The 22,355-nt window shown below is 47.6% G+C and overlaps 8 protein-coding genes across 8 annotated transcripts, besides 32 other annotated features; all 8 read left to right on the forward strand.

Moving 5' to 3' along the window:
• Positions 1 to 4,935: part of a sequence feature (heterozygous, non-Esmeraldo-like haplotype) that runs on past the window's edge.
• Positions 131 to 1,918, forward strand: Tc00.1047053509167.130 (hypothetical protein, conserved; the record flags this gene model as incomplete). Its single annotated transcript, XM_811619.1, has 1 exon — positions 131 to 1,918. The coding sequence occupies one exon, from the start codon at positions 131 to 133 to the stop codon at positions 1,916 to 1,918; it is 1,788 nt and encodes a 595-aa protein (XP_816712.1).
• Tc00.1047053509167.140 (hypothetical protein, conserved) lies at positions 2,172 to 3,317 on the forward strand (the record flags this gene model as incomplete). Its single annotated transcript, XM_811620.1, has 1 exon — positions 2,172 to 3,317. The coding sequence occupies one exon, from the start codon at positions 2,172 to 2,174 to the stop codon at positions 3,315 to 3,317; it is 1,146 nt and encodes a 381-aa protein (XP_816713.1).
• Positions 3,725 to 3,777: a microsatellite.
• Positions 3,885 to 3,931: a sequence feature (A-rich).
• Positions 3,971 to 3,991: a sequence feature (AT_rich).
• Positions 4,285 to 4,343: a sequence feature (CT-rich).
• Positions 4,464 to 4,484: a microsatellite.
• Positions 4,523 to 4,543: a microsatellite.
• Positions 4,545 to 4,578: a microsatellite.
• Positions 4,738 to 5,748, forward strand: Tc00.1047053509167.150 (homoserine kinase, putative; the record flags this gene model as incomplete). The annotated part of the gene is made up of 1 exon (XM_811621.1): positions 4,738 to 5,748. The coding sequence occupies one exon, from the start codon at positions 4,738 to 4,740 to the stop codon at positions 5,746 to 5,748; it is 1,011 nt and encodes a 336-aa protein (XP_816714.1).
• Positions 4,936 to 5,696: a sequence feature (areas merged during assembly that could not be assigned to a particular haplotype. This can correspond to areas where the two haplotypes were merged or to regions with more than two copies in the genome that were merged during assembly.).
• Positions 5,697 to 5,799: a sequence feature (heterozygous, Esmeraldo-like haplotype).
• Positions 5,800 to 6,081: a sequence feature (areas merged during assembly that could not be assigned to a particular haplotype. This can correspond to areas where the two haplotypes were merged or to regions with more than two copies in the genome that were merged during assembly.).
• Positions 5,807 to 5,833: a microsatellite.
• Tc00.1047053509167.160 (uncharacterized protein) lies at positions 5,956 to 7,947 on the forward strand (the record flags this gene model as incomplete). Its single annotated transcript, XM_811622.1, has 1 exon — positions 5,956 to 7,947. The coding sequence occupies one exon, from the start codon at positions 5,956 to 5,958 to the stop codon at positions 7,945 to 7,947; it is 1,992 nt and encodes a 663-aa protein (XP_816715.1).
• Positions 6,082 to 10,073: a sequence feature (heterozygous, non-Esmeraldo-like haplotype).
• Positions 8,028 to 8,048: a sequence feature (AT_rich).
• Tc00.1047053509167.170 (hypothetical protein, conserved) lies at positions 8,264 to 9,244 on the forward strand (the record flags this gene model as incomplete). Its single annotated transcript, XM_811623.1, has 1 exon — positions 8,264 to 9,244. The coding sequence occupies one exon, from the start codon at positions 8,264 to 8,266 to the stop codon at positions 9,242 to 9,244; it is 981 nt and encodes a 326-aa protein (XP_816716.1).
• Positions 9,465 to 9,488: a microsatellite.
• Positions 9,599 to 9,637: a microsatellite.
• On the forward strand, positions 9,654 to 13,007 carry Tc00.1047053509167.180 (kinesin, putative; the record flags this gene model as incomplete). Its single annotated transcript, XM_811624.1, has 1 exon — positions 9,654 to 13,007. One exon carries the CDS (start codon positions 9,654 to 9,656, stop codon positions 13,005 to 13,007), a length of 3,354 nt encoding a protein of 1,117 aa, XP_816717.1.
• Positions 10,074 to 10,474: a sequence feature (haploid, Esmeraldo-like haplotype).
• Positions 10,475 to 16,301: a sequence feature (areas merged during assembly that could not be assigned to a particular haplotype. This can correspond to areas where the two haplotypes were merged or to regions with more than two copies in the genome that were merged during assembly.).
• Positions 13,081 to 13,112: a microsatellite.
• Positions 13,146 to 13,188: a microsatellite.
• Positions 13,849 to 13,871: a microsatellite.
• On the forward strand, positions 13,907 to 19,183 carry Tc00.1047053509167.190 (protein kinase-like protein, putative; the record flags this gene model as incomplete). Its single annotated transcript, XM_811625.1, has 1 exon — positions 13,907 to 19,183. One exon carries the CDS (start codon positions 13,907 to 13,909, stop codon positions 19,181 to 19,183), a length of 5,277 nt encoding a protein of 1,758 aa, XP_816718.1.
• Positions 16,302 to 16,850: a sequence feature (haploid, non-Esmeraldo-like haplotype).
• Positions 16,851 to 18,842: a sequence feature (heterozygous, Esmeraldo-like haplotype).
• Positions 18,843 to 19,051: a sequence feature (areas merged during assembly that could not be assigned to a particular haplotype. This can correspond to areas where the two haplotypes were merged or to regions with more than two copies in the genome that were merged during assembly.).
• Positions 19,052 to 19,221: a sequence feature (heterozygous, non-Esmeraldo-like haplotype).
• Positions 19,222 to 19,697: a sequence feature (areas merged during assembly that could not be assigned to a particular haplotype. This can correspond to areas where the two haplotypes were merged or to regions with more than two copies in the genome that were merged during assembly.).
• Positions 19,453 to 19,487: a microsatellite.
• Positions 19,698 to 22,355: a sequence feature (heterozygous, Esmeraldo-like haplotype).
• Positions 19,757 to 19,782: a sequence feature (AT_rich).
• Positions 19,835 to 19,872: a microsatellite.
• On the forward strand, positions 20,496 to 21,911 carry Tc00.1047053509167.200 (hypothetical protein, conserved; the record flags this gene model as incomplete). Its single annotated transcript, XM_811626.1, has 1 exon — positions 20,496 to 21,911. The coding sequence occupies one exon, from the start codon at positions 20,496 to 20,498 to the stop codon at positions 21,909 to 21,911; it is 1,416 nt and encodes a 471-aa protein (XP_816719.1).
• Positions 21,981 to 22,014: a microsatellite.
• Positions 22,256 to 22,299: a microsatellite.

The raw sequence follows: 22,355 nt of genomic DNA on the forward strand, positions 1-22,355 counted from the left end.
TATTCTTTCTGCTTTGAAGAATCTCAGAGAGAGAGAGAAGCCAGATACAAGGAGGGTGTCAATCTGATTCTTTCCCGCTTGTTCTTACTTTGTTCTTGTGTGTTGCAGGCAGGAGAAGGGCTTGGTCTTCATGTGGCGGTTGAGCCTCTTGCGGCGAGCGGCCGCTGCGGGTGGCAGAGTAAATTCTTCGGGTTCCGCATCACTTCCGTATCGCCGCGTTCTGAAGATGCTTCAGGCTGAAGGCGAGGGACTTCCTGCGGCGGGGGGTGTGTTTGAACAGTTCCGAGCCTTTTACCGGCAGGTCATGGCCGATAAGGCGGCTTCAGAGAGAGCGGTGAAGCCGATTGAAGAATTTTGTGGTGCGTCTGAGGACGTGGAGCCGTTTGCTCTTGTCATGATGAAAGTTCTTTGCGATCTTCAGAAGATGGAGGACCTTCGTTTTCTTTTTGCCCAATGTTTGTTGGAGCTCCATTCCCCGTCGATTGAACTTTTCAACGTGTACCTGCTTGCCATTTCTTTGACGGACAGCTTCAACCAGTACGAGATTGAGAATGTCGTGGAGGTCATGCGTGCAAGAGCCATCCATCCCGATGTCGTAACACGGCTCTCTCTGTTTATCTTGTACATACGACTGGGGCAGGACTACTCCGTGTGGTGGCCGGAGATACGAGAAGAGGTGCTGAAAATCGCAAAGTCCGGACAACGAGGCCAATATCCACTTCTTGAGGTGCGGCTGCAGCATTGTTTCCAGACCATTCTTCGTTTACACCATGACGTTACGATGATCCACGAATGCTTTGACCTTCTGAAGCTCGTAGACCAGAAGAGAATTTCTTCCCGACTCCTGCTACCGTATATGCTTCTCAGTGCCAACAATGCAGCAGCACCTCCTGCAACGACGGTTCAGATAGTGGAACTTTTAGAGGCAACGCGGAAATTGGAGGATAATACGTCGGAGGGCGCTTCACTACGAGTGGTTTCGGAAGATGCAGAAACAGAAAGGACGAATGTGGGCTCAACTGACCCTGTGTTAAACAACGAACTCACAGCACTGAAACTCCTGGCCAAGTGTGCCAAATGGGGAGACGTGGCATCGGCTGTCTCCGTTCGAGAATACCTCCGCAAGCACCCAGGCATAATATCCCCAACAAGTCAACCGGCTGTATCCTTGCTGTTCCTAGAGGCTGCATCGCGGGGTGCGATGCTGAAGGAGGCGTTGACAGTGCTGGAAGATGAGGTGCCTGAGACACATTGTCAACCGGGTCCTCGGCCAAAGTTCTTTTTGGAGTCCAGAAAAGTGACGCTTCTCAACGCAGATCCAATCATGACACTTGCGCGCCTTGTTGCATTTGGTGAAGCAAGTGTAGAGAAAGGGCTGGCTATTCTGGAGGAGCGGCGAGAAGCTGGGGGTGAGGTGAGCCATAAGTCCCTTAATGTTCTCATGGAAGCTGCCGCTTTGCTGAAGGACGAGGGAAAAGCAGCCATGGTTTTTGCCGCCTTTGAAAGTCTTGGGGCGGTGAGGACATCGCGCACGTTTTTGCTTCTACTTCTCTCCATGCCTGACGCAGCGAGTTCAACGGCGCGAATACCAGAAGTTTTGGCGGAGATGTCTGATTTAGGAATTGAGGTTTCAAGTGATTTTCTTCGTGGGGCACTTGAGCTGGCAATTGACGCACAGGATGTTTTTACCGCGATGCAGATGGTTGGGTACCATGAGAAAAGGTCTATCTCCATCGAAAGCAAACTGTCCATACGTCTTATGCGTTTGCTCTGTCTCGTTGTTGATGTTGACAGTGTCCGGCGACTCATCGCTGCGTTGAAGGCGACCGAATCACCCGTTGACTCTCGAACTGTTTCATTGTGTGTGGCGACCTTCAAAAAGTGGGCAATTCCCTGCGATGACTTGAAAGCGGTCTAGTGGTGTTGGTTTGGTATCAAGTGGCAGCGCCCAAATTACAAATTTTGTTGTTGTTTTCAGTTGTTCCTTGATGCCGAGTTCTGTATCAACCGACTCCTTTCACAACGATCTTTTTATCGGCTTTGTGGCTGCTATTTGAGCACATTAATCACGTGCGTATGGATGTGTCCTTTTTATTTTTTCTTCTTGTTTTTTCTTGTGGCGCCGGAAGTGTAGGTACGCTAATCTCCTCGCCAAGCAACAACCCGAAGTCATGCTAACGTCTCAAGAGGTTGCCTGTCAATTCATCCCCGCGTTCTTTGAACGCCTCGCGTCCAACCCCGCGGAGCTCGCGGAAATGTACGGCCCGAACTCGTCCTTAACAATCGTAGACTTTGTATACGGCACAACAGAAGTCCGAAACGAGGACGTCCCTCGGGCTGTAGAGCAATGGGCTCAGATTCTTCAGGGGTGCGAGCTCTGCGTGGAGAGCTACTCCGCCGTCCCCTTGTACGGTGGAGTGAGCGTGTACGTGACAATGTTCGCTGAGTCTAAGACGACACGTCACTACTTTCAGTTTGTCAACATTCTTGAGGCATACGGCGCGGGGGCCTACGGCTCGGAGGCGTACTTTATCCGTCACCAGATTCTGATACGCCCTGGATCCGCTGAGACGGAACAGCCGGAGCCAGAGGTCACGCCCGACCAAGAGCCAAAATTAGAAGTTTCTCCCGAGGCAGTGGAAAGTTCAGCATTACTCACATCCCGGTCAGCGACAGACGAAGAAAGGAAAGAACAGCAGCAACAGAAGAAGAATACTACCGTTGTTGGTCTTCAGGCAGCTGCAGCTGCAGCAGCGCCAGATAAGACAGCTGCCGTTGAGCCAGAGACCGCAGCTACCGTGCAGCGACAACAGCCACCGGTGCCATCGAAGCCAAAGACATGGGCTAGCCTTGCCAGCGCTCAGCCGAAGGGGGAGCAGCGCCAGCCACTGAGAGTGATTATCCCCGAGAATGGCGTGAATGCCGATGCCACTGAGGTCCATGCCCCGGCAAAGCCGACCCAGACAGAGCAACGGCATACATCATCATCTGCGGGAGGTGCAGGGGCCACAAAGCCCCCTGCCAAGTTTCCTCGCTCCCCTGCTGTTTCTATTGGTGATCGCCTCATGTTCAACATTGATTATGAGGTTTCAGATGAGGAGATTAAGGCGGCCTTTGGTCCACTGGCAGCTAACATTGTCTCCCTTCGCAACAACTCTGCCAATGGCCACGTCTTCCTTGACTTTTCGGATAAAGAAAAGGTTATGGACATAATTAAGGCCAATCCACCGACAGTCGGGGCCCGCAAGACTCGTGTGAGCATCTACCGCCAGAGGACGAGGCAGCAAGGAGAGAACAACGAAAATAGGACTCACTGACTGAGGGCGCGTGCTTGACCGTTTACACCTGAAAGTTTGCGGCTGTTGGGGTTTCCGACGTTTCCCCTTATTGTTTTTTTGAATGGCAGAAAAGAAAAAGCGACAACAACAAGAAGAAGAAGAAGAGGGGAACGTCTCCGGCGTGTGGCGTGAACAACCGAATGTATTGTACCTTCTTTTTTAAACCGCCTTAACAAACAGCCTCCCGCGAGTAGTTGTCGGAGATGTTTTTTTATCATCCAACAGCGAGGGCGTGTGTGTGCGTGTGAAAATGGAGAAGTAACAAATGACGGCACGTAATTCCCCGGGCGAAGGGAGGGCGGGAAGCGCGGCAACACCGGAGAAAAAAAAGAGGGAAGTAGCGAAGCGACATGAGAAAAAACACCCCCCGCCCCGCCCCCCACTTGAAAAAAAAGGAAAAAAAAAAAAGAAATATTTAAAAAAAAAAGAAAAAAAAAAAGGATCAACATTTCAACGAAGAGTGAAGGCCCCTTTTAACCAGCCGGGAGAAAACAAAAAAAGAATGGATGGGGCACCAAAAAATTTATTTCAGGATTATTTAAATTCAGAAAAAAAAGGAAGAAATTTAAAAAAAAAAAAAAAAGAACAGAGAAGGCGACGGCACAACAACAAAAAGGAAATGTGTGGAAAACTAAATATATATAAAATATATAGTGAAAACAGGCACATGCATGCATGCATACACACACACACAAAAGGAAAAAAAAAGAAGGTGTCAACGAGCAGCAATAATAAATTTAAAAAAGCCGCGGAAAACATCTGCGGTTTTTTTTTTCTTTCTTTTTACTTTGCCACGTCAATAATTTTTCATTAACTTTTTAAGATGGGGGGAAAAAAAGAAAAATTAAATAACGCCGCAATAACAACACTTCTAACTGTTGACAGACAAAATAGGGAGAGGAATAATGAGAGAGGGGAAAAAAGGGGAAAGGCTTTTCCCGTCCCTTTTTTCTTTTTTTTTTTTTCTTTCATTGGGTTTCCTTTTTGCTTTTATTCTTTCTCTCTCCATACACACACACGGGTACCGAACATATTTCTATTGCTGCATGTGTGTGCCTGCATCTATCTCTCTGTTTATGCGTCTCTGATCACGCAGATGTCTGTCCTAAAGGTTTTTTTCTTTTCTGTGTGTGTGTGTGTGTGTGTAATTTTTCATGCGCATGGTCTATGAGCAAAAGAAGTGGTAATAATAATAATAATAATAAAATTATTGTTTTTGTTATTATTATTGTTATTATTAATTTTTTGTTGTATTTTTGTCGAAATAACCGCGCTCTTACACAAACTTGTTTTTTTTTTTTTTTTACTTTTTTGTACTTTCTTTACGACAGTGCGAATATACCAACAGCATTTGAAAAGCATAGGAGCAGTAAAATTGGGATCACCAGCAACGGGGGTAATGTCGGATCCTCCAAAGAAGGTTGTTCTTCGCGTCCCTGCAACGACGGCGAATTTGGGCCCAGCCTACGATGTTCTTGGCATGGCTCTCTCCATCTTCATGGAGGTGACGGTGGAGCACGCCGATGAATTCTCGGTGCATCTCGAAGGCGATGGAAGTGAGCACATAAGCGCCGACCGCGAAAATCTGATGGTGAAGGCGTGCGAACTTGCCTTTACTGAGTTTGCAAAGAAGGCGATGCCCCCACTGAAGTTCACCATGAAAAGCAATATTCCTTTTGGGTGTGGGTGTGGCTCTTCTTCTGCCGCTGCTGTGGCAGGATTTGTTGCCGGGATGAAACTCTGCGGCCTCACAATGAAAACCGAAGAGGAAGAAGCTCTTCTGCAGGTGATTGCCAGATTTGAAGGCCATCCTGACAATGCAGCCCCCGCAATTTATGGGGGTATTCAACTGGGTTACAAAGACAATAATGGTCGGTTTTTAACTTATCGGGTTCCCACACCCGCGTCTCTTTTGGTTGTTTTATTTGTCCCGAAGAATAAAATGAAGTTAAATACGCACGCAACTCGTAATCTAATTCCAAGCAGTGTTTCGCTCGAAGATACCGTTTTTAATATTTCCCGTTCCTCCATTCTTGTACTGGCGCTCTGTACCGGGGATCTTCGCTTGCTCAAATCTTGTGATGACAAACTGCACCAAAAGCAACGGGCTGATGCCCTTTTCCCTCATTTTCGTCCTTGTGTCGATGCCGCCATGGCTGCTGGAGCCCACTACGCCTTTCTTTCAGGTGCTGGACCCTCAGTGTGTGCACTTGTAGGTGGCCGACACGGCGATCCCTTGACTCAGCCGAGAGGCGAGCGCATTGCTGAGAGTGTTGCTGAGGCAATGATTCAGGCAGCAAATGCTGTGGGTGTAGCTGGACGTGCCATTCTTACACAGCCATCAGACCAGGGGGTTCATTGTGTTGGGGTGACAACCATTCGACCGGACATGGAGTACATATCAATTTGACGCAGCATTAGGATTCTTTGATTATTATTATTATTTTGGGGGAGGGGAGGATTGTCTGTTTTTTTTTTTTTTTTTTTTTTTTTTTGCGGAACTACTTGTTTCTTTTGGCGCCATCGAGTCTTTGGCCGGTCGCTTTTTGAAACCACTTTAAGTGTATTTTATTTTATTTTTTGAAGAATTGAGTAGAAATTCGGTGGGAAGGGGACAATGGATGTTGCGGCACCCCATGGGAGCCCACGCTCGAGTGTGCGCTTTAACCTTGAGAGCGAGCATGCGCGTGAGCAATCCAAGGGCCTCGGGGAAATGGAAAAAAAGACGAGGGCGTTGGAGCGACAGGTGAGGGTGTTGCTAAAAGAGCGCGAAAACCACCTGGATGCTCTGGAGGAAATGCACCGAGCGGTCCAGAGCTCGAATGCGGAGGCTGAACTGCTACGAGAGGAACTTCAAGTAAAAGCTGCTGAAGTGGAAGAGATTAGAGAAAAGGCCAAAAAAGAAGCTCTGTGGATCGTAAAGAGCGAGTGGCGTACCAAACTGGATGGCTTGGCAAGAAGCAACACTCAACTTCTTCACGAAGTGAGGCTTCGAGACAAGAGCCTTGAGGAGCTCCAGCAGAAGTTGTGCGAACTCAGCAAGGCGGAAGACACGGGTGCCCCGTTGCTTGACAGAGTCACACTGCTGACGGCAGAACTCTTGCGTCGGGAAAAGATAATGAGTGAAAAGGATGCCGTGCTTTACGCCTACGAGGCGCGGTTAGAACGGGCGGAGCGGGGAAGCCTTAGTGCGTTGGAGTCACAGTGTCGGGCGGAGATTCGGGCCAGTGAACTCTCTAAGGAGCGGGATGTGTATCTGCGGGCACTCAAGGAATTGTTTTCTCGAAATGAAGAGCTCGGAAAATGTGTAGAGAAAAAAGTTTCCTCTTCTCAAAGTATGAGCGAAGGTTCAGTGCACACTCCGGAGCTGTCTCCTGAACTGTGCGAGAAGGACGCAGGGACAGAACTTCGCCATTCGGAGAAGTATGAGTCTCTGGTGAGTCTTTTCCAAATTCGCCTTGCAAACAGCGAGGTGTGGATGAACATGAAAAGTTTGCTCGTTAATTGGATGGCGTTTGTGCTTAAAAAGAAGATTACTGCACCGCAGATGGGTAAGATACGGCACTTCTCCAGTCAAGCAATTACATCCTTAACAAGTGAAGCCCTGGAAGGAGACGACAAGGATATTTCGTTGATGGATAAAGAGGAGGAAGAAGAGACGGGGATACGAAGAGAAGTGGAAATCGTCGAAGAACCGAATGCGGAGCTAAAGGCGACGGAAACCGCATCGGAAGAACAAAAACAAGAGACTGAAGAAGAGGAAAATGCACAGAAAAATGAAGGGCGTGAGGTGTCTAAAGTGGTTAAGGCTCTCGAGCAGCATCTGGCACTGGAGCCACTGGAGAAAATATATGATACGACCAAACAGTCGTCCCGCTCAAATCTGCATGTTTGCACGAGTGATTTAGATTCTTTATCTCTAGCAAAGAAAAACTCAAACCCCGTGATCTCCCAAGGTACGGCCGATCCTTGTTTGGCGCAAGAGGAACCAATTTCAAGCGGTGTAAGCATAATCGATAAGAAGGAAAGGAAAGCAGAAGTAGAAGATGCGGAGGAGGCTCTCTCGAGTGCTGTTGAGAGTCTTCATTCGCTCCAAGACGGATCGGAGGCGAGTGCTATTATTGCAACACTTCTCTCTTTGCATCGCCAAGGGGTGGGGGTGTGGCGTCGCAGAGCGTTTCTGGTAGAGCAGCAGATGGAGGAATGGGGAGCAAAAGTCTCCACTCTATCAGGTTTGCTTCAGCAACAGATGCTTCCCTATATGTTCGTACTGTACGAAATTTATACCACAGCCATGACAGACAAAATTAACATTTTCCTTGAAGAAAACTTCTGCTTAATGAATTGTGCCTCCGATAAAATGTGCGGGGCATATGAGCGCTCTGTTATGGAAAGCAGTTTTTTTATCATGCTGAGGTACTGGGGTAAATGGCGACTTCACCTTGAGGCTTCCCGATTGGTTATGTTGAGGGAAAAGGCGACCCGAACGGTGTCTTCCATGGCGGAGCAACATGAGCAGCTGAAGGCCATCGCCCAACGTGCAATGATGCGAATAAGGGATTTTGAGGGGCCTTCGGGTCGCAATGAAGGCGATGTTGCGGAGATTTAGGGGAAGGCAACGTCGTTGCTCGGACAAGCCATGCGCCACCTCAAACCATGCACACGATGCATGGATACAATCTTATCGTCAAATTTTATTTTTTATTTTTTGGTTTTTGTTTGTTTTTTTGTGTTTTTATTTGACTGGCAGGGGTGTTCTCTGTTTGTTTGTGCGCTCCCTTCTTTCTTACCCGCCGCGGTGGCTGTCGCTTTTGTCACTTCTTCCTGAAGGCAATGACTTTTTGCCGTCCTCTGCAGCGGTGTGCGTCCACGGCGGGAGGCATGCGGAACTACACGCCCTTGTTTCTTTTTTTCTCCGGCTAGCAATGCGAAACAAGGACGAGAAGGGAGACGCCGCGGACCCGCCATCCCTAAGAAAAAAAAGACAGATATGGACGGCGGGGGAGCAGTCAGCCTACTGGCAAGCAAAAAAGGTGGAAAGGAAGCGGCGAAGCAAAGAAGCAGCAGCACAACGACGTGCGTTGCAACAGAAGGAGTGGGAGGAGCTTGACGACAAGGAGCGGGAGCGGCGGCGTACGGAGGCGATTGCAGTTCACGAGCGACGACGTGCTTTGGAGGCGAAGGAGCACGCTATGTGTGTGCAGCATCTTGCTGACACCTCCCTCCCGGTCTTGGTGTTTGACCTTAGTTTTGCATGGTGCATGTCAGCTGCCGACTGCCGCAGTACGGTGTCGCAGATAAAGTTTAGCTACAGTGCGTTGCGGCGCCATGCCTTCCCGATGCGTCCTGTAATCACTTCTATTAATGGTAAAGAGACCATTGAGACGAGTGCGCATAGCGAATTGTTGCGCTCTCTTTGTGCTTTTGAGGGGTTTCGCCGCTATCCTTTCCCGATTCACGAGGAACACTGGTCCACCATATACAAGAAGGAGCAAGTCATTTTCATGACTGCCGACACCGAAAATGTTTTGGAACGTCTTGATCCCGGTACAGTGTATGTTGTTGGCGCGTTTGTGGATCATAATGCACGAAAATTTCTTACCAGAGATGCGGCGAGGCGTCATGGTGTGCGTATGGCCCGCCTTCCACTCGAGGAATCTATGGAGGTGGGTAACCGCTGCAAAGTCTTGACGGTGAACCATGTGGTGGAGGTGCTATGTCGGTATGCCGACCGTGGCGAGTGGCGTAGTGCATTTGATGTGCTGCCGACACGGCGGGTCAATGCGGGACGACAGAAACGCTCTCGTGCTTTGAATGGGGTGAATATTGTGTCTTCGGATAATGACGGCGCAGTATTGCATGAGACCGATGAGAGATGCCATGATGATGTGATGCCTCAGGCGTGAATTGGGAGGGAGTTGGTGATTTGATGGGGGTTGTTCCCTTCAGACCGCGGCTGGAAGCCGGTATGATAAAAAAGAAAAAATGAGAAAAAAAATGTGGTTTTGGTTTACTTCGGGGAGTTCCACATTTGAGTTTTGTTTGTGTGGATTTCTGGTGCGGAGTACTTTTCCCTTTTTTTTTTGGTGCTGTTGCTTTTGTTGTCTAGTTTGGTGTTTTTTTACTCACACACACACACACACACACGCAGTTATAAAATTTTTGTACAGAAGACCGCACGCAACCAATCGAAGAGAGAAGTCAGCGTGAGGGAAATATTTTGTCAAAGGCAAGAATAAGAAAATACAATTTGATTTCAGTTTTTTTTTTTTTTTTTTTTTGCTTGTTTGTTTATTTTTGCTTTCAACTCCACGAATGGCCGATCAGGGTGTCGTTGCGGCCCCGACTGATAATGCTGTCAAGGAGGCCGCGGATTTAACCCCGGCGCAAAGGGTGGAGAACTTCAAGGATCAGAAAAAGGCACTGAATAAGTCTACCAACGATGTGCCGCAGCCTGTGAATCGGTGCCTTGTCTACTGCAGATTGCGTCCAGGGAACAAAACGGATTTTAAGGAGGGCAGCTTTAAGCTGGTGTCGGTGGAGGGCAACAGCATTGTGTTGAAGGGCGAGCGCCGATACGACTTTGACAAGTCATTTGATGATGAGTGTACGCAGGAGCAGATCTTCGACCATGTCGCCGTGCCGTGCGTTGATCACGCGTTCAACGGTTTTTGCTCAGCACTAATGTGTTATGGCCAGACAGGCACTGGGAAGTCCTTCACAATGTGCAATACAACCCCAGGCCTTGAAGGAATCATTCCTCGGTCGGCGAGACTCATATTTGAGAGGATACAAGCGGATCCAACGCGTCAATACGAAGTTATTGGACAGTTTGTGCAGATATACCGTGATCATCTCGGCGATTTGATGGTGGGCTCCGGCAAAGAACGAGTGGAGGTTCGATTTGATGAGAACGAGGGCGTGGAGCTTACCGGTTGCACCTCTCATGTCCTCCGCAGTCCGCAGGAATTCATGCGGTTTTATCACGTTGGAAACGAGCGCCGTGTTGTGACAGCAACAGCCATGAACCCGGAGTCAAGCCGCGGCCACACGGCGCTGATGATACGCATTTTCTCCGAGAAACTTGATGATCCGGCGGCGGGAAAGATGAGGGGCAAGATCACATTCATTGACCTGGCTGGTTACGAGCGCTTCAGTAAGACCGGCATCTCCAGTGATAATCCCATCATGAAGGATGAGGCAAAATGTATCAACGCCTCCCTGTTGTCGCTTGGCCACGTTGTCACGGCCTTGTCCTCTTCCGGCCCTCATATTCCGTGGCGAAACTCGAAACTTACCCGCATTTTGCAGGACTCCATCGGTGGTAGAAGCCGCACCTCAATCATTCTGACAGTTGGACCGAGCAGCGACCATTTTTACGAGACAACCAACTCACTGCAGTTTGGTTTGCGCGCTATGGCGGTGAAAGTCTCAGCCAAGCAGTCTGTCGTGGTGAACTATGAAAAGTTGGCTCACAACCTGCAGATGTTGCTGGATGAGAAGCAAGAGAGGATTGCCTTGCTGGAGATACAAATCGCCGGTCGTGATGCCGAGAGAGCGGAGCTAATGGAGCGTTACAATAAACACCGAGCGGAAATTGACTTACGGTACGAGAGGGATATGGCGAGATTGATGGCAAGCAATGCGCCCCCGGAGAAGATTGAAGGTCTGCGCGAGGTGTATAGGGTGGAGGTGGAGAACCTTCACGAGCAGCGGGATGAGGAGATTCAGTATCAGGAGGAGGCACACTCGAAGGAGATTACGAAACTTGTTCGTGAGCAGGCGGAGCAAGAGGCGAAGCGGCGGGCCGAGATGAAGTTGGCTCAAGAGCGCATCATTGAAGATTTCCAGAAAAAACTTGACAATGCGCGTGAGGGAAAGCATGACGACATTGTCAATGCGCTGCGTCAACTGGCTGAAAAGGACTCCCTATTGGCAAGTCGCGCCAACGACACGGCCAGGCTTCATGAACACATTGAGGTGTTGACACAACAAATCAGGGAGATGGGGGGCACACCTGTTGAAGAGGCCGTATTCCCGGAGACATTTCTTGATGTTGGTCAAGTTGAGGAAATCCAACAACGCCTGGAGGCTGAAGTGGAACGGCACCGTGAGAAGGAAGTTCAGTTATACGCCGAGGTTGAACGACTCTCGAGAATTTGCTCCGAACGTGTGGAGGAAATCAACAAATTACATGATGAGAATGAGCAACTTCGTTCCGATCTTTCCAATAAAGGTTTTAACGTTGGAGAAACAGACGAGTTGACAAAATATTTGCGAGACAGACGCGCCAAAATGATTGATAGTAGCGAAATGGAGACGCTTCGTGTGACCATGCGGGCTGAGATGGAAGAATTGAAGGCGCACAATGTGGAACTTAAGAGGGAAGTGGAACGTCTGGAAGAAGAGCGCGCGCAGCAATCTCTCCCTCTTACTGCACGCATATTTGGCACGGCGCGTAATTCTCTCTCAACGGCACGCAGTGTTCTTCCTGCGGGCGGTGCTCCCCCGCTCACAGGGCGTGGTGCAAGCCAACTACGTCAGTATTTCTTGTCTGACGATACCAGGTCGTTGTCACACTCGTTCAACGGAGAGACCTCAAAAAAAGCGGTGAAAGAGCTTTCTGACCAACTGACATTCAGCATACAGGAAAAAAATGCTCTATTGAATCGCATTCAGAAGTTGGAGGCAGAACTGAAGTCTCATGGCGTGGAGTCCCCGCAACCATATGTGCCTCCGATTATGTTGGGGTCCTCTGTTCTACCAAATATACCTTCCCTTGTCGCTCCTTCACCCGATGCGGCTCCAAATGCGGACGTGGATGTTCTACTCAGAGTAAAGGATGCGGAAGTGGACGAATTTATGGAGACAATTGAGCGTCAGCAACACTTGTTGGCAACTGCACGGTCTAACGATGAGCATTACCAACAGGTGATAAGCGACCTTCGGCAGGCCATTGCGAAAGCGGGGTTGCCTCTTCCAGAATCTCAGGCTATTCCTTCTCCGGTAGATTGTATTGCTATGGATGATTATATGAACATACTACGAGCGGTACGTGACAGTGAGCGGAAAATGGTGGTTCGCCTTGCGGAGAGGGAAGGTAAGGATCCTTTGGAGATTGACTCAGTTCTTGAGGAAATGAATCGGGAGCTCATATTTAAGGATGAACTTGTTATTGAGAATGCATCTAAGATGCAATTTGTGGCTAAAGTGTGTATTCGTCTTAAGAGTCAGTTGGAGCGTTTGGGTATCACTCCTTGTTGTCAGTTGCCCGACTCCTACAAGGAGTTGATTGAGCGAGAAAAGTGTGAAATGGAAGAACAAACGGAAGCCCAGCGTGATCTGGAGGAAAAACTATCCATGTTGGCGGAAGAAAAGCAACGTTTAAATAAGATGCTTTCTTCCATGCGCCAGGAGCGTGAAATGGATATTGTCGTCATGCGTAGCGTTCAAGAGCGCTGCAAGGAGGCAGAAGAAAAGGAGATTTATGCTGCGGAGGCCTTGTCGCGGCTCACTCGCGAAAAGAGTCAAAAAGAGAGGGCACTTGAGGAAACACTGCGTCTGGCGACAATGGATCTTATGCAGTACCAGGCGCAGTTGGCCCAAATAAAGGAGCTTGAAAACACAGGAGGATTTGCACGAATTCTGAAATTGTTACTTCGTCGTTAAGAAATCCTTTTACGGCAGTCATGCTTCCTTTTTTGAGAACTAAAGGCACGATTGGGATCCAATTGCCCCTGCGATATATATATATATATATATATATATATATATTTTTTTTAAGAGGAAATTTTCCTTATTATATTGTTCTTTTTCCTCTTTTTTTTTTTCCTTTTTTTTTTTTTTTTTTGTTGCTGTTGTTGTTTAAACGAAGGAAAGAAAAAGAAAAAGAAAAAAGGCGGCAATGTATATATAACAGGAGCAGATCCCGTTATATAATGCGTTCCCTTCTCCCCTTCTTTTCTGTGATGATGAGGAATGCACGTGTGAGCCGCCGCGGCGCCTTTATATATCTTTTTTTTTCCTCCTACTCTTTATATGATATTCTTCGCCCCTCTCCAACAGTGCCTTTTTGTCGGTGAGGTACACAACAGTATTGCTCCTCAGGCTGCCTGCAATTCCACCCTTTTTCATCCTTCTCTTGTGACCGGTGTTCCGTTGATGAGTGGGAAACGGTCAGCGAGCAACCCTGAGGAGGCTGTTGTGTGCTGCATCGGTGTTTCTTTCCGTCTCTTTATTGCATTTTTGCGTCCCTCTTTGTCTGTTGTAGTTTTACTCCAAACAAAGCGTGGAGGCTGCTGGAGCACACAATTTTTTCTTTTGGGTTGGAGAAGGAAGTGGGTGGTGGTAGCGGCGAAGTGGCTTGCATGTAACTTTGGTTTCTGAGGGAGGAGGGGGGCAAAAGAAAATAGCGACAGCGAAGAACAATTAAAAAATAAAGATAATAAGAATAATAAAAGAGAAAAAGGGAAGGGAGGAATTGGGGGGTGCAAAATCCTGCATATATATATTTGTTCGTTTGTTTGTTTGTTTTTCTTACCACTTGTAACAAAAGAGGTTAGGTGATCATGGCCAGGCCACATTGTTGTTGCTCTCATGCTGGTCTCAGCATGCTTGTGGTCCTTCTTTTTATCAATTTTCTTTGCGCGTCAGGTGCGGTTGTGCGCTTTAGGGGCAGTGTCTACCGCGGCCTTGCTGAAGAAACACTGCGCAGGGGTGGTTCCACACTCGTGGTCCGGGCTGTGTCTCCGGTGTTTAAGGGGTACGAAAAGGCTCCTTTACGGAGTCTGTTGACGGAGATGCTCTCTGTGAGCTATGTGGTGGATGAAGAAGGGATTAAGCGGGAGATGCAGGGCAACTCCAACTCGTGGCTGCGGCAACTCCCACAGTTGATGGAGCAAAGCTGCATTGAGGTGGAGGACAATGGATGTACTGTACGACTTACCTTCCACCCGCTTCCGGACTGTGTTGTGGAGGAGTTACTGCTCGTCGTGCCTTGCTTACCGCCGAGCATTGCTCAGGAACTCAATTTGTCTAGTGAGGGCGAGGGGGGCAAGAACTGCCAACCGGGGGATGCGTTTGCCATCACTCCCAAAACTTTACTTCGGGTAGATGCGGATAGGATTGCACGGATGGCCCCAACACAATATATCACCGGGAATATAATTGAGATACCATTAGTGAGGGGTAACGTTGGGGGATTTGGTCCAAGAATAAAGGTCATGGAAGGTTGCATGTGTACCAACGCCGTTAGTGCATTGATTAGCGGGAGTGGATGGGATGATGAACATCGGGTATTTCGTTTTATTGCACATCGCGGCGGGTTGGTCACACTTTGCTATATGCCATTTCCAGAAACATTGCCTCATGTGATGCTAGAAATGGGTGAGTCAATAAATATTGCAGGCCCAGAAGGGGTTTCAACAGAGCCTCTGCAAATTCGTCCTGGTGCAGAGTTTACGGGTCGTGTCTATGGTACCAATCTCTCTGAACATGATGTACTCATGATTACCGAACAGTCATGCAATGAATTCGCTGTGGACCAAATTATGTTACCAGAATTTTCTCTTTCTAGTAGTACTCGAGCTTTTTTCTTTGGCACCTTGAAGGAGGAAGGTCTCTACCACGTTTGTTACCGTCGTGAAGGGTCTGCCCAGTATATTAATTTGGCAACAATATTGGTGGAAGGGGGAGACGATGCTGTGACTGAGAAAATATCCGAGAATATTCTTTTCGATGAGGTAACTGGCCTTCCTCATGCTCCTAGTGTCGGTCGTTTGCAGATTGAGCGGACGGGACGACTTGTGTTGCGTCAGGAGTCTCTAAATGTTTCTTCGTTCTTATGGTCCGGGGGGAGCATTGAGGGTCAGGGAGACATCAACTGCACAGAGACCGCTATCATCACCTCCCAGTCTGGCAAACTTTGTACTCTTTCATTTATATTACGTAACTACGGTGAAATGGTGATTGATGTCCCGCAGCTGTTCTTGGAAGGCGAGGGAGCCCTCCATAACTACGGGAACCTCACCATTACTTTGGCTCGTACGGGAACAGAGGGGGTTGGCAGTATTCGATCTCGAAGTCATAGCAATGCAATCATCAATCGGGGTGGCACTATTCGTGTCATCACCGTGGACCAGGGAAATGCTGTGTTGTGCCAGACACGTATAATAAACACAAGGGGAACACTTGTACTCTCTGGGAATTTGAAAATAACGGACATGATAAATGAAGAAAAGGCGCAATTAGTTCTTGAAAGTGGAGCTCGAGTCTCTGCATCAGATGCGAGGCTCGGAGGCCGGATTGCGCTGCTAGAAAATTCGGAGCTGAAACTTATAGAGGACGGCGCGTTTGTTTCAGCCACCATAAAAGGAAATCGAAGTCGTATTATTATTACAGGGGAATCCTTGTTGCTTGATTCAATTAATGTTACGGGCGATGTTGCAACGGACATTGTTGGCGGGTTAGCCGATCCTTCAGGCATGTTGATTGCAATTTATGGTGTGAATTATTTTGGCGAAGGGACTCATCTTAATCTTTGTAGGACACGTTTCGTAGCGAACGCAGGTCTGGTGCAACTCGTCATTGAGGGGGTTCTCACTGCAGAAGTTCATTCAGTGGTTTTCTCCGGTAACGTGTGGATTCAGGATAACAACATTGTAATCATCTACGGAAAGGGTAGTAGATATATTGTAAGCAAAAGGGAGGAATATTCTTTGGTGTCTCTTGCTGTTCGTGAGAACGCCACTCTTGTGGCGTTAGATGTTGTGTCGTCACATGATGTTCATATCAAATGTGCCACGCTGCTGTCGTTTTTTGACTACTTTAAGATTGATGGTCGTTTCTTACTGCGAGGTTGCGTGACAGTTCCTCTTGGAGGTATAATTGGGGGATCCGTGAGGCATTTGAAACTCCCTGAGGACGCGGCAGTGCTCTTGCCGTGTCTTGCTGCCGCCGACATACGCTTGCCATTGGACGCAATTCCACCGCAAAGAGCGAGTCTCATTTTGGGTGGTGAAACGCTACTCCGCAATGGGGCGGAACTTGCATTGGAAGAAATCATCATGAGGAACGCGGTCCTTACTGGAGAAGGTGCTGTTTATGTGGGAGCGGCATCTATTCTTTCGATTGACCGCGGCTCAAGAATTTCCTTGCGGCGTGAATGGGTACTTAACGCCTCATTGACCTACGTGGAAGGGCTTTTGGAGGCGGACATGTCACTCGGACCGATGATCAGTGGCTCTCTTGACGTCACAGGCGACGGCCAGGTGAAGTTGTACTCTGTTCAGACATCACCGTGTTTCACTGCACCCTATGCAAGTGGTGGTGTGCGATGGGCAAGCAATCCACGTGTCGAGTGTTATCCCTTCCCGCTGCTGTCATTGCCAGATTCTTCCACTAAAGCATTGGAACGTGAGGAAATGGACAGGAATCGACTATTGTTTGCTCTTCCGCCAAATATTGAATGTTCGGAAGAGTTTTTACGTGAAGAGGCTCAAGGACGGATGATGCTTCAGTATTTTTTTGATATGGCACCCTTTGATCCGCCACCGGGCGTACCAACGGTGCGCGATATGATTGTTTCGTGGACACTGTTTGTTTTATTGGGTTTTACGATGCTTTACGCGTTTATGAAATTCAATGGACTCTCATGGAAACAATGGTCTGCAGAAATTGAAAAGGAGCCTCCCCTGCGGCTTACGCTCTCACGGTCAGAGTTTGCATTGCACACGATGAACTACGTCGTCCTTGCTCTTCTGGTGTTCAATACATTACAGACATCGATGGCGTCGATCCACCCGGAATTGTTTGTACCAGTTGGTTTTATGTCATCATTACGCCTTCGCAGTATGCATCTGCTTATGCCCCATCATCGGGCCAACTCTCATGTTACGATGCGATTGACGATGATGGTCATTTTTTTGTGGGGGTTCATTGAGATTTTTTTGGCAGTCATGAATCGAAAAGATCTTCGTCGAGCGCTTCGTGGAACGCGGACAAACGCAATTTTAAGACTCATTTCGAGTTTGAACTACGCATTGAAATTCTTCTTTTTTGTATTTTCTCTCCCCATCCGGTCCCTCATCATTGACTCGCTCGCGTGCAATACATTTCTGAGTGAACTTCCTACATGCGCAGAGGCCCGTGGAAACTTGGTTATGTCGCTCTTCTCCTTCTTGGTGCTTTGTTTTATGGTACCACTGGGTGGCTTTTTGTTCATCACACCCCTAAAATGTGATATACATTGTAGGGGATCGGTGTTGGTGGCTATGAACGCATTATCACTGGCTAAGATAGCCATGTGGAAAGTATTTTACCATGATTCCGTATTGCTGATTATCAATAACCTTCTATTTCAAACTGTTCGGGTGCTTTATTTTCTCCACTCCACCCCCACAGCCTACGGGAATATCAACAGGCTTGTGATTCATTTATCATTTCTGCCGTTTTTTTCGCATATGTGCACTCTATTGCACGTGATTCGTGTGTATTTGGGATTTGTCAGGACATGCCATGATGGGGAGACATATTTCGCCGTTGTGGTCTTTCTTTGGATGGCCATGCTCGTTGGTATGCTTTGGTATGATATCATTGGCGCAAAGGATGAATCCGTGACGACAAACAACGCAGCAATTGACGCGATACAACGCTCGATTCAACAAATTCAAAGCCGAATACAGGAGTTACAATATGAGTTTTTGGCATGTGCCTCCATAGAGGAAAAAGAAAATGTATTGAACGCCGTTGCCCGCCTTCGCATTGAGTTGCTGGAGAACCAGAAACGATATCGCTACGAGAAGTATTGTCATCTTGCCGTTTTTTATGTTACTGGGCCCATTGAGGAATCAAGTTCTCTGAAATTGCCTCTTGCCGAAGCATCAAAAAATCATTGTGATGGTCTAAATGTGGAGGCAATTCTGGCGTCACGTTTATCACCATTATCTCCAGTAACAATTGGCGATGCAAATGACAGCGAAAATGGTCCACTGACGCAAGAGGAGATGGAGAATTTTAGTTGTGGGCCTGCTCTCGGTTCGGGAAGCTATGGCACCGTCCACTTGGGTATTCTTAAATCTGGGAGGCTTGTGGCGGTCAAGTATCTCAGCATTCAGAACTCCGTTAAGGATGCCCTTTCCCAGGTGCAGAAGGAGGTGGGTGTGCTGAAGAAACTTTCTCATCCCAATATTATCCGTTATTTTGGATGCTGCACGGATAATGATTATATTTTACTGTTCATGGAGTTTGCTGTGGCGGGGAGCTTGACGTCCATTGTGAGAAATTTTACCGGGTTGAATGAGTCTGTCATTCAATTCTACACGTATCAGATGCTGCTTGGGCTTCGCTACCTGCACCAGAAAGGGGTGGTGCACAGAGATATTAAGGGTGAAAATATTCTCGTGGACGGATTTGGGGCTGTCAAGTTGGCAGATTTTGGCTCCTCTAAAATTCTGCCTGGTATAAGTGATCGCAGCCGGGCGGGGTGTGAGACGCTTATTGGATCTCCATTTTGGATGGCCCCGGAGGTCATACGCAACGAGCCATACGGGACGAAGACTGACATATGGTCTGTTGGCTGCACGGTTGTAGAGATGCTCAATGGCGGAACACCGCCGTGGCAGGAGGAATTTGAAAATGTGTACTCGTTGATGTATTACGTGGGAACTACCGACAGCATTCCGAAAATACCGGAGGACACGTCGGAGTCTTGTCGCGACTTTCTGAGAATGTGTTTTCAGCGGGACACAACGAAGCGGCCATCGTCCGATGAGCTTCTTCAGCATCCCTGGCTGCGTGACGCGGGGAATCATTCAGGACTGCTACAGAAGAAACTTCCAATACGTTAGGTTCCTGTAGTCAGTTATTTCGCGGGTGCTTTTGGTTAAAAAGACACGAGGAGCAAAAATGACGAAAGGGATCAAATGCTTCATGTAAATTATTTCGTTTTATATATATAGGACGGAGCGAATACCCCCTTCCTCTATTAACTGTTATTCCTGATCAAGATATCATTATTTTTTCCTTGAATTGTCTCTTTTTGGTGCGTGTGTGTTTTGTCACCGCCTCCTTTATATCAGTTGATGGGCGGTTTACGATAACCAAAACGGAAATTTGGAAAATAAGCAAAAAAATAAAAACAAAAATAAAAATGAGAGCGTGCTTGTGGGAGAGGGAAAGAAAAGAAGGGGTGTTGGCGATGGAACACCCTCCGGCGATTACGATGTGGTGCGCTGAGCATATGGCGTGCGGCCATTGCCACAGCTAGTGAAGAAATGAGCGAGCGGAACGGGCAACGTAACAGAAAACAAAGAGAACAGAAGGTGACGCAAAGGGTGGGCGAATGGGGCAATACAAATATGCATATCACACATGTGTGCACGCACGCGTTGTGCATATGTTGGAGGAGACGAACAAATGAGTTTTTTTTTTTTTTTTTTTATTAAAAGAAGGAAAGTAAGTAGTGAAATGCATGAATAAAAAGGAAAACACAGACACATAGAGACAGAAAGAGAGAGAGGGAGAGAGAGAGAGAGAGTAGCAATGAAGATTGATACCGAGAGGATTTCTCGGAAGTTTTACGCATTATTCTCAACTTTTCTTCGGAATGGGTCTTAATCCCATGTATCAATTTCGGATACATTTGCTGTGTGCTGGTGTTGGTGTTCCTTTTATTAAAGTATGTCATCATCACTTTAATAGTTACTTGCTACCACTCTATTTATCTTAAGCCTTTTCTGTTACTGTAAACGTTCCACACACCCGCAGCTGTGCTGAGGGGTCACGAGCGCCAACATCATTAGAGGAAATAAAACAGATGTGTAATTTCTCTTTATTTTGACGCTGGTGACTTCTCAGTTTTTCTTCTTTTTTTATTGTTTCAAACTTGTTCTGGCTGGCTGGACAAGGTCTCGGAAGGTGGTGGTTGACTTGTTAGGTCTCTTGACGTCACTGACCACATTTGGTAAGCTGTATACAGCAAAAACTAATTCTCAAAAGAGCAATATAAATAAATAAGTCCATAAATAAATTGTGTGTGTGTGTGTGTTCGGGGTGGTGGGGAGGGGAGGCTTTGCTTTTTGGGCAGGCCTCAGGGGGGAAAGTAGAAGAAGGTCGGTGGTGGGAGGAGAAAAATAAAAACGAAATTGAGCGGCTAAACGAATGGAGTGTGAATTTATGTGTGACGATGGCGTTGCTCGCATGCTGGATATCACTGCGGAGGCGACGGCTCCTTTCGATTGTGTCTACCAGAAGAGGCTACGAACCCCCAAAGGGGAGGCAGTGGCCCTCGGTGTGAACGCGGATAAGCTGTACGTTCTTCTTGATAAGAATGCTACAGCCTTAGTTGCAACGGCGTTTACAAAAAAGGACTTTGATGATGGGCTTTTGGAAATGCTACCAGATCTTCCCGTCGTGATAGATCCATTTGACTCGCATCGGGTGAAAAAGGATGTTTTCTGTGGCCGTAGTGTCTGTATCGTGACGCAGGATCAAAACGGTCCTTGCCCCGTGGTAGCTGCAGCCAACGCGCTGGCACTGACGGGGCGGTTAAAATTATGCCCCGATGATTGCCGTAGAATTGAGGCCAAGGAACTTCGTCGTACGATTCTCAATTACATCATAGAGGGTAACCCGGAGGTGCCACAATTTGTCTGTCCCCCTACGCGAGTAATGAATGGTGAGAAAGTGGCAACAATGGCCGGCCTTGTTCAAAAAAGCCTTTTTGAGGCACGTAAGAAACTCGCAGAGGGCATAGAAGGTGAGAAGTTTTTGAACCGCTTGTACCATGGAATGAACATAAGCCCTATTTTTTCCGTTTTAGATGGGTTTGACGCCGAGGATGACGTGCTTCTATTCGCTCTTGCGGGGCTACGCGTTGTTCATGGGTGGCTGATTTCATCAGATGATCGCTATGCTGATTTGCGTGACATGTCCTTTAATGAAGTGAGCCTTCTTGCGACGCGCAATGAAACGGACGTGTCGGAGATTGCCAATGAGTTCCTCGAGAAGACAAGATCACAACTGACAGAAGAGGGGTTAGAGGTACTTCTGCGGGAGCTTAGTGAGGGAGAGGTTGTGGTTCTCTTTTGGAATAATCACTTCTCGACCGCCGTAAAGCTTGGTGGAAGGTTACTTCTTCTTCTCTCAGATGAGACGTACGCGGACAGATCATCCATCTTGTTTGAAGCCATTGAAGATGTCCATGGTGCCGCCACGTTTACAGATGGCAATGGCGTCAATACCGATACCTTGCTTTTAGCAGTTCAGTCCTTGACGGGAAATGAGTTCAACACGGAGGCCATTTTGGCCGCGAAGACTCTGTTGAAGGATTTGGAAGGCAACGAGCCCAGCCCGGAGGAAATTGTGCATTATCTACGCGAAAAGAAACAAAATAAGGGGAATGGTCAACGGGAGTGGGAACAGTGGGTGTATGAGGGTGCAGATGTTATTTTAGGAATGGGGTTTGATCTAAGTCACACGGATGCATGCGAGCTTGTACAGAAGTCTGGAAGTGTGAGTGCTGCTGTGGGTGAATTGTGTAAAGATCCTCGTGGAGAGGTAGGCGGTTTGGTTTAGGTACGTGGAACTTTGATTTCTCGCCCCCCTTATTTAAGCGAACTTTTATTAGCTGTATGTTTATTTGCCTTTTTTTCTGTTTTTTTTTTTTTTTTTTTTGTTTGTGTGTGTGTGTGTGTCTGCTATTGCTCCACCCATCCTGCTTTCGTGTTCTTGGATAAAGCTGCAGTTTGTAGCCCTATACTTTTCTTTTTTGCATTTTGTTTGTTTGTCCATTATTGTTCTTCATACTTGTGTGTTGTGTGTTGTTCCCCCGACTTATCTGAAACGTTGCGGGTATTCCTTGTCATATTTTATCTCCTCTCCTTTTATTTCTGGCACATCTTTTTGACTTCCCCCACTCCTTTTTTTTTTTTTTTTTTTTTTTTTATTTCTTTTTTTCTTTTTTGGCGGGCGGTGCTTGTGCCGCATTTTAGCGAGAGATCTCTTCTTGTCGCCGTTCTT

The sequence above is a fragment of the Trypanosoma cruzi genome, genomic scaffold (genome assembly GCF_000209065.1).
Source record: "Trypanosoma cruzi strain CL Brener 1047053517161 genomic scaffold, whole genome shotgun sequence".
NCBI lineage: Eukaryota > Euglenozoa > Kinetoplastea > Trypanosomatida > Trypanosomatidae > Trypanosoma > Trypanosoma cruzi.